Source organism: Pelobates fuscus, chromosome 4 (assembly GCF_036172605.1).
Source record: "Pelobates fuscus isolate aPelFus1 chromosome 4, aPelFus1.pri, whole genome shotgun sequence".
Taxonomy (NCBI): domain Eukaryota; kingdom Metazoa; phylum Chordata; class Amphibia; order Anura; family Pelobatidae; genus Pelobates; species Pelobates fuscus.
In genome coordinates, this window is record NC_086320.1 from 65,857,293 (window position 1) to 65,870,749 (window position 13,457).

At 45.9% G+C, this 13,457-nt stretch overlaps 1 protein-coding gene across 2 annotated transcripts in view; it reads left to right on the top strand.

The window, feature by feature from the left end:
- The first annotated feature begins 5,673 nt into the window (after positions 1–5,673).
- Positions 5,674–13,457, top strand: part of C4H8orf88 (chromosome 4 C8orf88 homolog) — a 39,108-nt gene continuing 31,324 nt past the window's right edge. The window contains exon 1 of one of the 2 annotated variants that reach the window (XM_063450329.1): positions 5,674–5,728. In XM_063450329.1, coding sequence (XP_063306399.1) covers positions 5,707–5,728 — 22 coding nt within the window. In that variant the 5' untranslated portion in view covers positions 5,674–5,706. Of the gene's footprint in view, positions 5,729–5,905; positions 5,952–13,457 lie in introns of those variants that run through there. The other variant, XM_063450330.1, reaches the window with a different exon arrangement.

Sequence of the window (13,457 nt, forward strand, 5' to 3'; positions counted from 1 at the left end):
TACTGCTCGTAACTTGATGAACTTTGCTCAATAACTGTATCTTGCAGAGAAGCATTGAAATAGTTCAGTGATGTTTATTGCTGGGAGTGTATATGGTGCCATGAACAACACTGATCATCATAGTGATGGGAACAGTCTTTAGATTTGCAGGTGTTGCTCCAAACCAAAGGAACAACTGCTGCAAATCAGAACTGGATTAAGATTGATTGGGGCCATAGGCAAGATACCATATCGGGGCCCCCTTCCAGACATTTGTTCTGTGAATAGGGGCCGCTGAGTTTATTTTTTTGTTTGTTTGGTTTTTGTGTGTGTGTGTGTTTTTTTTTCTTCATGTAGTGGCTGAGTGTTCTGTGAATTGGGTTAGGAGGTTGAGTGTTTGGGGAGAGCTTCCCCTATATCTAAAAAAACGTGCCCCCACCATTCGCAGAAGGGTGTAATCCTTAGTTAATCAATGGTGGACACACATGAGGAGCAGGATCTCTGGTGATCCTTTAAGAGAACGTTGTCATCTGCACTTGCATCAGGTGCAAATCACTTTGATAGCTTCCTTGCAGTTCCGGAGTTCAGTCAATGATACAGAGCGCTGGTGCTGCACTTTGAGCCATTGAAAAATTGTGGGACTGCTTAGGGAGGTGGCATCCGGTGAACCCCCCTCACCTCAAAGACAAAGCTGGAGCTCCAGGCCACAGCCAACCACCCATGCTGCTTTATGTGTAATCAGCTCCGCTGCAAATTAATTTAAGCTGGCACACTATTCATACTGATGTACCAAACTACCTAAAGTGGTCTGAGAGTCTAGGTGTACATTCTGGCTCCCTGAATCACAGAACTGCAAAGTGGTGCTAAAACTCTGCTTCAAAGCCTGTAAGGAGAAAAGAAAACAGAATATGGACAGCATGAGGTGACCATAACCACTTCTATTACACGTACTGTTTTTGGTGCCTATAGTGTCCTTTCAAAAGAAGGCAGATAATACAAATGCATTCTCCACTCTGTTGATCAGGTTGTGGTCAAAATCATGCAAAAAGGAGAATATTATCTATTCCTTCACAGTAGCATCATGAAAATAAACATTATGATGGGAACGCAATATAAAACATAAACCAACGTCAAAGGAGCGATGTAAAATAATCTAAAATTAACACTATGTTAAGTACAGTAATGTGAAATTCTACTAAATATGGCGTATTTTGCAGACTAAACTGTGCTTTGGACAAACCGGTCTAAAAAAAACAAAACAAAATCTAATTTAAATATTTAGGCTTAAAGGGACACTGTAGGCACCAAAACAACTCTAGCTTAATGAAGCAGTTTTAGTGAATAGATCAGGCCGCTGCAGTCTCACTGCTCAATTCTCTGCCATTTAGGAGTTAAATCACTTTTATCCATGCAGCCTAGCTGTTTTATTCCAGGAATAAAACACAATACACTTATTGCACATATTATTTTATTATTTTTATTTCTGTTTTACCCACATAATACATCACAAGATCTTCTACTAGCAAACAAGTTCCTTAAGTGGATATCATACCACTCTATGCTGCTTATTGAGAGCTGGTGGGAGGAGAGGGGGTCTAAACACTTTGAGTGTATTTCTAAATTTTTGTTGTTCTGCCTAAATATCAAAATATACTGCACTAGATTGCAATTTATTTTCTGTTTATTTTACATACCACTTAGAGCACTTACTACTGGATTAAAGGAATACATCAGATATCCCCAGGCGGGGATAGTACCACCTAAGCACATTATAGTAGAGCTAACTTAAGCACTACAAACTGCAAGTGCTTTTCTTTCTTATCTTCTACCCACTCGCACCAATATTACTGCACTATATTTTATCGTACTCTCTCTCTCTCTCTCTTTTTTAAAAGAGAAACCATTTTCAACACCTGAGACCATTTTCAACACCTAGGTGTTAGAGACGCTCTTCCCTCCTTCCATCTAACACATCTTTTAAAGGAAAGGGTTACACTTTGGGTAAGGGGAAAGGGGTATTGCGATGTGCAATGTACTCACCCCTCTATGATCGATAACAGAGATACAGCAGCTGCTATGGACGCCCCTGCTCCTCCTGTAATTCATTTCCTGTGTGAGAGGCTATATTATCCCTTCCACTTCTTCCAGCCTCACACACAGACACTGAAGGAACTGGGACAGTATTGTATTCAACACCACCTAAATCTCATCCCCCAGCTCTGCTATAAGGTGAAGGAGACTGACTGGCTAAGGCTCCTAGTACATGTCTCTCGCAAACTGCCCCCAGGTGCCCACTCAGTCTAAAGGCTAATCCACTCCTGGGATTAGGGGTTCTAACTCTGTCCCCATAGTGTTATCGTGTCACTCGTTTCCCCAATTCTCTTTCATCTCTAGCGGTGTGTCACTGTCCCCCTAAATCCTTATTACCCTAGCCCTGTGTCACTCTGTTCCTCTAGCCCTGTATCACTCTGTCCCCAGCCTGGTTGTGCGACTCCAATCCATAATTGGACCCCCTTGCCTTTTGTCACTCTTGCCTCTGTCCCTGTTGTCACTTTGTTTCCATTAATCCCTGCCCCCTAATACTGTGTCACTATTTCACTAATCCCTTGTTCTTCTAGCTATTTTTCACTCTATAGCCTACCGAGAACTGTATTACTATTTCCTAATTCTGTCCACCAGCCCTTTGTCACTCTGTCCCCTTTACCTTGTTCTGTCTCTTCTAATCTCCTGTCCATGTAGCTCTTTTCGATTCTCTCTGCTTAGCCCTGTTGTATCACTCTGTTCCTCTAATCCTGGTCCCTTAGCCCAATTTCATTCTGTTTCAGTTACAGTGTGTCACTGTCCCCATACCCCATGCCACTCTGTTCCTCAAACCCACTGTAACTATTCCCCCAGCCCTATGTCACTTGGTCATCCTAATCTCAAATACACCTAGCCCTGTGTCACTATGTGCCTCCAACTACCCAACAGTCTACGATATGTCGAAAAGATTTTGTCACAAAGCGCAAAACAAAAAGTTAATATGTGTATGGGGTGTGAGCAGCACTGGCCCAGCGCATTTTAAATGCATGCGCTGCAGAGCAAGCGGCAAAGTAACTGCTCAGTCTGTGCTTACCTGCATGCCAGGATGTAAAATCAGTGTGAATGATCCCAACAGCAAACCACTAGACACCAGGGATAAACATCTAAATATAAAAAAATGTGTGTGTGTGCACCTGCGTGCATACTTGTTATGTCCCAAACAGGGCCAGATTAAGAGACCAGTGGGCCTGGTGCTGACAATTATGACGGGCCTATTTACACAATCTTATCAACTAAAAACCCTAAAACACTCCCAAGCGTCATGTATCTGATGGAGATGGTGCCGGAGGGAAAAAAAACAGCAGCTATAAGAAAACACATACCCTATGCTAATCTCTCTCTAATTTATGTTTTCATCTTTCAAGTAAATCCATAACCACTAACAGCAGTGTCCAGTCAAGCAGGAAGTCAATGGGCACGGTAAAAGGGTATACCACCGACACTCCAAAGAATTGGAAGGCCAGCCTGGCATGAATGCATGTCAGGCTGCCTGCCTATCATGCAAGCTGGCCAACTAAGGGCATAGTATGTAGACAGCACCGTGAGCTTGGCATAAATGCTTTCTAAGGACTGTCCCTTAGCACTCGCTGGTACACTTGTCTCCTAACCTTCTTACTAGCAGGCAGAAGCTCCTGGTATATAGTCTGGGAAAAACATACCGGCCTTACTAATCAGCATAATTAATTATGTATGAGGGACATCACATAATGTAAATCACAAGGAGTGACATAAAAGAAAAATGCTGTAAAATCACCAAAAAACTGCTTGGTTTGATTCTGCTGTACAGATGGATAGCTCCCATTGTCTCAAGTGTCCCAGTGTCTCCATGTCTCCCAGTGTCTCAGTGTCCCCATGTCTCCCAGTGCCCTCATGACTCGGTGTCCCATGGGAACACAGACACTAGGGACACTGGCTGGGGGACATGGGGGCATTGAGACATGGGGGAACTGGGAGACATGGGGACACTGAGACACCAGGACACACACACTAGAGACACTGACTGGGAGACATGGGGACATTGAGACTCTTGGGGGCACTGGGAGACATAGGGGCGCTAGGAGGCATGGGGACACAGACTGGGAGACATGGGGACACTGTGAGACATGGTGACACTGTGTCCCCTTGTGTCTCTGTGTCATAATGTCTCCCAATGTCCCTTAGTGTCTCAGTGTCCCCATGTCTCCCAGTGTCCCAGAGTGTCTGTCATTATGTCTCCCAATGTCCCTTAGTGTCCCCATGTCTCCCAGTGTCCCAGAGTATCTGTCATAATGTCTCCCAATGTCCCTTAGTGTCTCAGTGTCCCCATGTCTCCCAGTGTCCCAGAGTGTCTGTCATAATGTCTCCCAATGTCCCTTAGTGTCTCAGTGTATGTCTCCTTGCAGCCTTTCCCACCACCCCCACTTTTCTGAGCTGTAGGCTGTCTCTGCAGGGTGGGAGTTGCTGACTGGACTCACTGTAGCTGCTCTCCTGTGGATCAGTGAGTAGATTTAACCCCTTAAGGACCAAACTTCTGGAATAAAAGGGAATCATGACATGTCAGACATGTCATGTGTCCTTAAGGGGTTAAGCAGGTAGGGATATGCTGGAACTTCCTATCCCTGCCTCTCTCCACACACAGCGACCCCTACTGGCCAGTGCTGGTATTACATCGTAATCTCTGTTTATACTGAGAAAAATGCCAGCATTTGAATTGCCAGTATGACTGCAATATCTGCACCGGCCAGGCAGCCTCAAATACTGGCTGTGCCAATAAAATACCAGCCAGGCTGAAACCCTAAGAGTAGTGTTTTTTAAAAATTACATTTTTTTTTTTAAAATCAATGGGCCTATTCCATGGGCCTGGGCCTGTGCCTGGGCCTGGAGCTGCAGCTCCATCAGCCCCTATGTTAATCTGGCCCTGGTCCCAAACAAAAGCGTGTTGGAGGAATTGCAGAGAGACACACACATAAAAAATTATAAAGTATTTGGCGGCTGCTAGTATACATTCCTGCCGTGGGCGTGAGTGCCAGATTATCTAGGCATGCCTCTGGCTGCGGGACTCATCAATGATCTGTGTCTTGATTTCCCTCCTGCAGCATACATACTAATGGATTGGACGGCACTTTTCACGTGCTGCCTGTTGATATGTATAAGGAACAGGCTCCCAAGAAAACATGGTGGATACGACAACTCTGAATTTAGGTAGGCTTACCATATCCACCGTGTTTCCAGGGAGACATATTACATATACATATTGATGGGCAACACATGGCTTGCCCTGTAGTATGTATAATTCAGAAGAAGGCGCACAATATTAAGTAATTAGGCAATGAAGAATCCTGCAGAAGATACATTGTATATACTTCATAAATATGACATTACTTGTCTCCCTGAGAACATGGTGGGTATGGTAATCCTATGTATAGGTGGCACAAATTTGCTACAATTTTTCCAGCTGTTTATTTACATTCTCAGTGTGGGATACAGCAGTTTCCTGCTTCATACAAGCACTAGGCTAGATTACTGTGTGCCTGTACTGTAATGGCTGAGTGCGCATTGGTCCAGGTGATGGGGCGGATCACGAGGCGGCACTATATGCAGCTTGCACTGCGCGGAGGTGGACGGGGACTGGGTGTGGCCGCAGTGAGCAGCTTGTCACCGGTCGCCATGGCTGGCGGAGCCGTGTCAGGTAATGGCCTCCTCTCTCTCTCTGTGTCTGAGGGGAATGGCCTCCTCTCTCTCTCTCTCTCTGTGTGTCTGAGGGGAATGGCGGCTTGGGGGTCAGTGGGTAACCCGCCGCGATAACCGGGAGCAACGGACAGCAGGCCCCCAGTGACATCCGACAAATCCGTTACATTGCGGTTATTACGGTTATAATGCCAGTCCGTGCCGGCCTCTGCATCACTGAGAGGGTATCACAGCTTCATGGCTACTACTGGGGGATATAATATATATTGGGGGGGCTATCACTGTATTTATTGGGGGGCTGCCTGGTATATCTCACCTGTCACTATTTATTGGGGGGCTGCCTGGTATATCTCACCTGTCACTGTATTTATTGGGGGGCTGTCTGGTATATCTCACCTGTCACTGTATTTATTGGGGGGCGGTCTGGTATATCTCACCTGTCATTGTATTTATTGGGGGGCTGTCTGGTATATCTCACCTGTCATTGTAATTATTGGGGGGCTGTCTGGTATATCTCACCTGTCACTGTATTTATTGGGGGGCTGTCTGGTATATCTCACCTGTCACTGTATTTATTGGGGGGCTGTCTGGTATAGCTCACCTGTCACTGTATTTAATGGGGGGGGGGGGGGGGGCTGTCTGGTATATCTCACCTGTCACTGTATTTATTGGGGGGCTGCCTGGTATATCTCACCTGTCATTGTAATTATTGGGGGGCTGTCTGGTATATCTCACCTGTCACTGTATTTATTGGGGGGGCTGTCTGGTATATCTCACCTGTCACTGTATTTATTGGGGGGCTGTCTGGTATATCTCACCTGTCATTGTAATTATTGGGGGGTTGTCTGGTATATCTCACCTGTCACTGTATTTATTGGGGGGCTGTCTGGTATATCTCACCTGTCACTGTATTTATTGGGGGGGCTGTCTGGTATATCTCACCTGTCACTGTATTTATTGGGGGGCTGCCTGGTATAGCTCACCTGTCATTGTAATTATTGGGGGGCTGTCTGGTATATCTCACCTGTCACTGTATTTATTGGGGGGCTGTCTGGTATATCTCACCTGTCACTGTATTTATTGGGGGGCTGTCTGGTATATCTCACCTGTCATTGTAATTATTGGGGGGTTGTCTGGTATATCTCACCTGTCACTGTATTTATTGGGGGGGCTGTCTGGTATATCTCACCTGTCACTGTATTTATTGGGGGGGCTGTCTGGTATATCTCACCTGTCACTGTATTTATTGGGGGGCTGTCTGGTATATCTTACCTGTCACTGTATTTATTGGGGGGCTGTCTGGTATATCTCACCTGTCATTGTAATTATTGGGGGGTTGTCTGGTATATCTCACCTGTCACTGTATTTATTGGGGGGGCTGTCTGGTATATCTCACCTGTCACTGTATTTTTTGGGGGGGCTGTCTGATATATCTCACCTGTCACTGTATTTATTGGGGGCTGCCTGGTATAGCTCACCTGTCACTGTATTTATTGGGGGGCTGTCTGGTATATCTCACCTGTCACTGTATTTATTGGGGGGGGGGGGGGGTTGTCTGGTATAGCTCACCTGTCACTGTATTTATTGGGGGGGGGGGCTGCCTGGTATAGCTCACCTGTCACTGTATTTCTTGGGGGGCTGTCTGGTATATCTCACCTGTCACTGTATTTATTGGGGGGCTGTCTGGTATATCTCACCTGTCACTGTATTTATTGGGGGCTGTCTGGTATATCTCACCTGTCACTGTATTTATTGGGGGGGGGTGTCTGGTATAGCTCACCTGTCACTGTATTTATTGGATGGCAGTTTGGTATATCTCACCTATCGCTGTATTTATTGGGGGGGGGGGGCTGTCTGGTATATCTCACCTGTCACTGTATTTATTGGGGGGCTGTCTGGTATATCTCACCTGTCATTGTATTTATTGGGGGGGCTGTCTGGTATAGCTCACCTGTCACTGTAATTATTGGGGGGCTGTCTGGTATATCTCACCTGTCACTGTATTTATTGGGGGGCTGTCTGGTATATCTCACCTGTCATTGTATTTATTGGGGGGGCTGTCTGGTATAGCTCACCTGTCACTGTAATTATTGGGGGGCTGTCTGGTATATCTCACCTGTCACTGTATTTATTGGGGGGCTGTCTGGTATATCTCACCTGTCACTGTATTTATTGGGGGGCTGTCTGGTATATCTCACCTGTCACTGTATTTATTGGGGGGTTGTCTGGTATATCTCACCTGTCACTGTATTTTTTGGGGGGGCTGCCTGGTGTATCTCACCTGTCACTGTATTTATTGGGGGGCTGCCTGGTATAGCTCACCTGTCACTGTATTTATTGGGGGGCTGCCTGGTATAGCTCACCTGTCACTGTATTTATTGGGGGGCTGCCTGGTATAGCTCACCTGTCACTGTATTTCTTGGGGGGCTGTCTGGTATATCTCACCTGTCACTGTATTTATTGGGGGGCTGTCTGGTATATCTCACCTGTCACTGTATTTATTGGGGGGCTGTCTGGTATATCTCACCTGTCACTGTATTTATTGGGGGGGGGTGTCTGGTATAGCTCACCTGTCACTGTATTTATTGGATGGCAGTTTGGTATATCTCACCGGTCACTGTATTTATTGGGGGGGGGGGGGCGGTCTGGTATAGCCCACTTGTCACTGTATTTATTGGGGGGGGGCGGTCTGGTATAGCTCACCTGTCACTGTATTTATTGAGGGGGCTGCCCGGTATAGCTCACCCGTCACTGTATTTATTGGATGGCAGTTTGGTACTGCTCTTCCTGTCACTGTATTTATTGGATGGCAGTTTGGGACTGCTCTCTCTGTCACTGTATTTATTGAATGGCAGTCTGTTACTGCTCTCCCTGTTACTTAACCCCTTAAGGACACATGACATGTGTGACATGTCATGATTCCCTTTTATTCCAGAAGTTTGGTCCTTAAGGGGTTAAGCTGATCACTGTATTTATCGGAGGTAGGCTAGTGCTGGTGCCCCGGTCACTGCATTTTTTAGGGGGGTTTATCTGGTGTTGCTCTGATTTCATCACTCAGGGTTATTCATTAAAAGCTTCATTTAAAGACAGTGAAAATCTGTTCATGTAGATGGAGCACTTCTAGTATCTGATAGGAAGATGGCTACAAAATGTGTGCTTAACCCCGAAGTGTATATATTGGTGGGGGGAAAAATACAGGGCCACTGCACCCAGACTACTTAATTGAGATTGGATTGAACAACAGACTGGAGACGACATCATGTGGAATGGGTGGCAGAGCCAACCCAAACTCTGCTCTGAAGAAAAGGTAAGTCCGGACTCGACAAATCCTGGTCTCCATGGCAGCTGCTATACCTTGTTGTATGACCTTTTAAAGTGCTGTAATAAAACAGGTCTTACTGAAATAGTCTAGACCAGGGGTTCCCAACATGTGGTACGCGTTCCCCCAAGGGTACAATTCAGCTCTCCTAGGGGTACGAATTTTTTTTTCGGTAATGGCAGAACTGAGTTCTGCAGGGCCCATCCAGTGTACATTAACCTGGACTGGCTGCCCTGGCTTGGTATCTAACATGCTTTATTGTTGTAACAGAGTGACAGGATGGAGAAGCCTTACACTGCTTCTTCATCCTGTCAGTAAGATGCAGGAATCTCACTGATCTCAGTCCCGACGCTCAGTGCCCATCCAGGGCAGTTTGATAGGTGGCCAAGTGCTGTCACTCTTGGCTTTCTGCGGTTCCGCCCCCTTGCTTCCTTAGAGCAGTGAGAGGCTGGGATTGACAGCATCGCGTGGGAGGGTGTGGCCCAGAGCTACAGGAGACACATGAGCTGAGCACACATGGTGGGAAAGGTAATCTCCTCCTGGTGCACTCTACCACACTGTTGCTTGTCGCTGCCCCCTTCCCTACTGTCATCCCCCCACACTGTCGCTGCCCCCTTCCCACTGTCATCCCCTCACACAATGTCGCTGCCCGCTCCCAACTGTCATCCTCCTCCCCACTGCCACTGCCCACTTCCACACTGTCACTGCCCCCCCACACACTGTCACTGCCCCCCTCTACCCACTGTCTTCCTCCCACACTGTCACTGCCCCCCCTCCCCACGGTCTTCTCTCCCCACTCCCACCCTCCCACACTGTCACAGACTCCCTCGTACATTGTCACTGACCCCTCACCGCTGTCTCCCTCCCACACCTGACACCTGTACTCTTCCCACACGCTGCCCACATACTGCCACCCTCTTCCCATATTGTCACCCGTCCTCTCACACATTGCCCCCACACACTGTCAGTCCCCTCCCTCCACACTGTCACCTGTCCTCTGGCCTTCCCACACAGTTACTCTGTCACTCTCTGTCCCCCCCACATTTACATGTCCTCCTCCAACACTGTCACACACACCCACATAGTCACTTGTCCTCCCCAAAGCATTGCCCCCGCACACTGTCACCTGTTCTCCTCCCCACACACTGTCCCCCCAACTGCCCTCCCGACATAATAGCAACGATATAAATTACAAATATTATTATTATTTTGCTAATATGGGGGTACAATTTATGGAAATAGTCTGCCAAGGGGTACTCAGCACTGAGCAGACGCATGTAAGCTGTGTTCTGTGCAAGAAACTTCTAGAACTACTTTAATCTCAACTTTAACCCTGCAAAATCTTAGCAGGACACGATCTGTATCCACACCTGCTCCAGCCTGAAGTTCTTCCAGGCACAAAGTGCAGCCTCAACCCACAACTCACTTGCGACCTACCTGAGTGAGCTGGTGTGGGAGATACGGGCGATCCCCCTGCTGGCATACACTTCAGGAACTCATGAGCACAGACCGGACCCCTGTTCCTTCACCCCCCTCATGCTGGTGGGGGTTATCCTGGCCCTGGTATTTAGGCACAATTTACCAGCTGCTGGTGGACCTGCGACTCAGCACACAGCTCTGCCGCTCGTCTCCTGCCTACCCATGCGACCCAAGATGGCAGACGCCATGTCGCCTAACGCACGACAAGACCTCCTGGAGTTGACTCTCACACGGATGGATGCTATCTTCCTAGAATTCTGGTGCAAGTTAGAGGAGAGATGACAAGATACAAGACAGCCACGATACTTATGCTCCACAACTCAGCACTTTCAACCAGGGGCTAAGCGCCCCTTCAAACACCAACAGGGTACATGACACTATAGCACCAGTAAATGTGGCAGCGCGGTACATATAAACAACCTAGAAATTTTGACTTGGGGTGCCTCGGAAAAATACTGAAATATTAAGGGTGCCTTGAATCTAAAAAGTTTGGCAATCACTGGGTTAGTCTAACTTCACCATAATATAAAAATTTGCAATTATTCACCATGTCTTACAAATGTATTCTCTTGAACAATGTATATCTTGCAAATGCTGTTGGGGCAATGCAAAACTGTATGTCTCTCATGCACAGAAAAAAAGGGGGCCACTCTCTGAGATTGTAGTGTGTACATGTTAGAGTTACTCCAAGCAATAAAGAGTGTTTGAAGAAAACCCCCCCCCCCCCCCCTTTTTTTTTTTTTCTGGTCCCACCGTTTTTCTTCTGCTGACATCACTTCCTCTTACTGGAGGTGTGGCACGTTTTGCTGTGTCTCACCAGCATGCTGTGCTCTAGTGACAATTGTAAAATACGCACAGAATTCACATTAACTAGCATGAAACTCTTATTCTAGGATGGCTAGAGAGGCCCCAATGACACTGGGATTGTGCTTTGAGTCTGTAGGTATGTGCAGCTTTTCAGTATAGGTCAGTACTGCTGGAGGTGCAACTGCAGCTTCAGCCTAGCTAATATTTGGTAACAGCACATAAAGCATGTCAAAGGAATTACATCACTGGAGGTGGACTGGTCTTCAGAGAGTATTTGGCCTCGGCGTGAGATCACAAATAAGTTAATTCTGTCTGATGAATTTTTTTTTATTTTCTTTTACGTTTTTTTTTTTGACATTTTATATTTTAACACATAAATATTTCCCAAAAACAAAATACAGCACAGTAGAAATCGAACATAATAACTGAATTTGTTATCGTATAAAATACCACCCTTTCTCTGTTTGAGAAAAGGGTGAATCAAAGCACTAAAAAAAAGGGACATTTTGGGAACAAAATGCTAAATACAGGTTTGAACGGGACAAACTACAATTGCAACATAAATTGTAGATTATGCTAACATAGTGTACCTATAATCTTAATTTTAATAATGACAGGAGGCGAGTATTTTGCATAACTTTCTTTACTTTATGCCTCCAGCAGCACAAGTCAATCAGAAAACTTTAAACCAATCAGTAACAGGCATCACATCCATATATAAAGCCCTGACACATGATTTCCTCTTTCTTTGATGCGAAAAACAGTCCATTATTGTGGCGAAACCGACCTCGCCACGTGTCCTTGGAGGGGGCTGATTGCCCGCCTCTTGCCTTTGGACTATGGACCAGACTTTATGGGAATGTGATACCCCAGATAGCCATACCATGGAGCCTATTCATATAATGAAAGACTATGGGAAAGACTTTAGCTCCATGGCAATTGTACTGTGTGAGTAGGATCTGCGCGCTATTCGGTAGTTTTGTGCGCGCAGATCCCAGCTATCTGGGGATAGGTGAAATGTCTGTGTGTTATGTATAAATGTGACTTTATGTATTTTAAAGTGTTTTATGTCGTTTTGCAACCATGTGGTTAATGGAGTCTGCCTCTAGTCCTGGATAATTGGATTACTTCTCCAATTAACTCCAGGGCAGAAGGGAGGAAACCAGGGTGCATTGTGGGGATGTTTTTCTGCCAGACAGGAGGGACAAAAGATACTTTTAGTAACTTTTGAACCCCTGGTCGGATTCATGCCATTTTTTAATATGTTGTTCCCCTGAATGGATTGATTGTGGATATGTATTTTTATGTGAATGTGATGTATGGTTTTAAAGTTATGAAAGTTGTGTAAAAGTATATTTTACACTGTATGCATAATGGGATTATATGTCACACTAAGGGGAGGGGATGTGTGGGAGGTAACATCTATGTCATTGGTTCTTTTATGCCTCCCCCTGGGTGTGGCCTGTATGTGTGAGTTGGAAATAAAAGCCAGGCTGGATGAGCCAGTCCAGAGTTCCTGTTTTACCCTCAAAGTGATGTGTCGTCTCATTATTGGGGGGAAGGATTTATTGCATGCTGTTCCAGTTGACTGCTAGGAGTACAAGCCTATTCGTATGGTTCCTATTCAATGGTCTACAGCATCCATATGCTTGGGAGAATTTAAAAGGTTTCTCGGATCCAGTGTTCGTGTGTCTCCAGTCGGGAGAATGGTGTTTGCAGTAGCTGCCTGTGCATCTGGAAAGGGGATTATCGCCTAAACTGGGTTTTATCCTCTTGTAAGTGAAACGGTCCGTTACAATTATAACGTCAGGGAATTCAAATAACAGTTCTGAGTAACGTGTAGAACATAACTTGGAACACGACTTGATTTTTTTGATTGGGTAACTAAAATTATAGATCAGGGTGGTGCAGTAGACATTGCTTACCTAGATTTCAGTAAGGCTTTTGACACTGTTGCACATAGAAGGCTTATCAATAAACTGCAATCTTTGAGTTTGGATTCCAATATTGTTGAATGGGTAAGGCAGTGGCTGAGTGACAGGCAGCAGAGGGTTGTAGTCAATGGAGTATATTCAAAGCTTGGGCTTGTCACCAGTGGGGTACCTCAGGGATCTGTACTTGGACC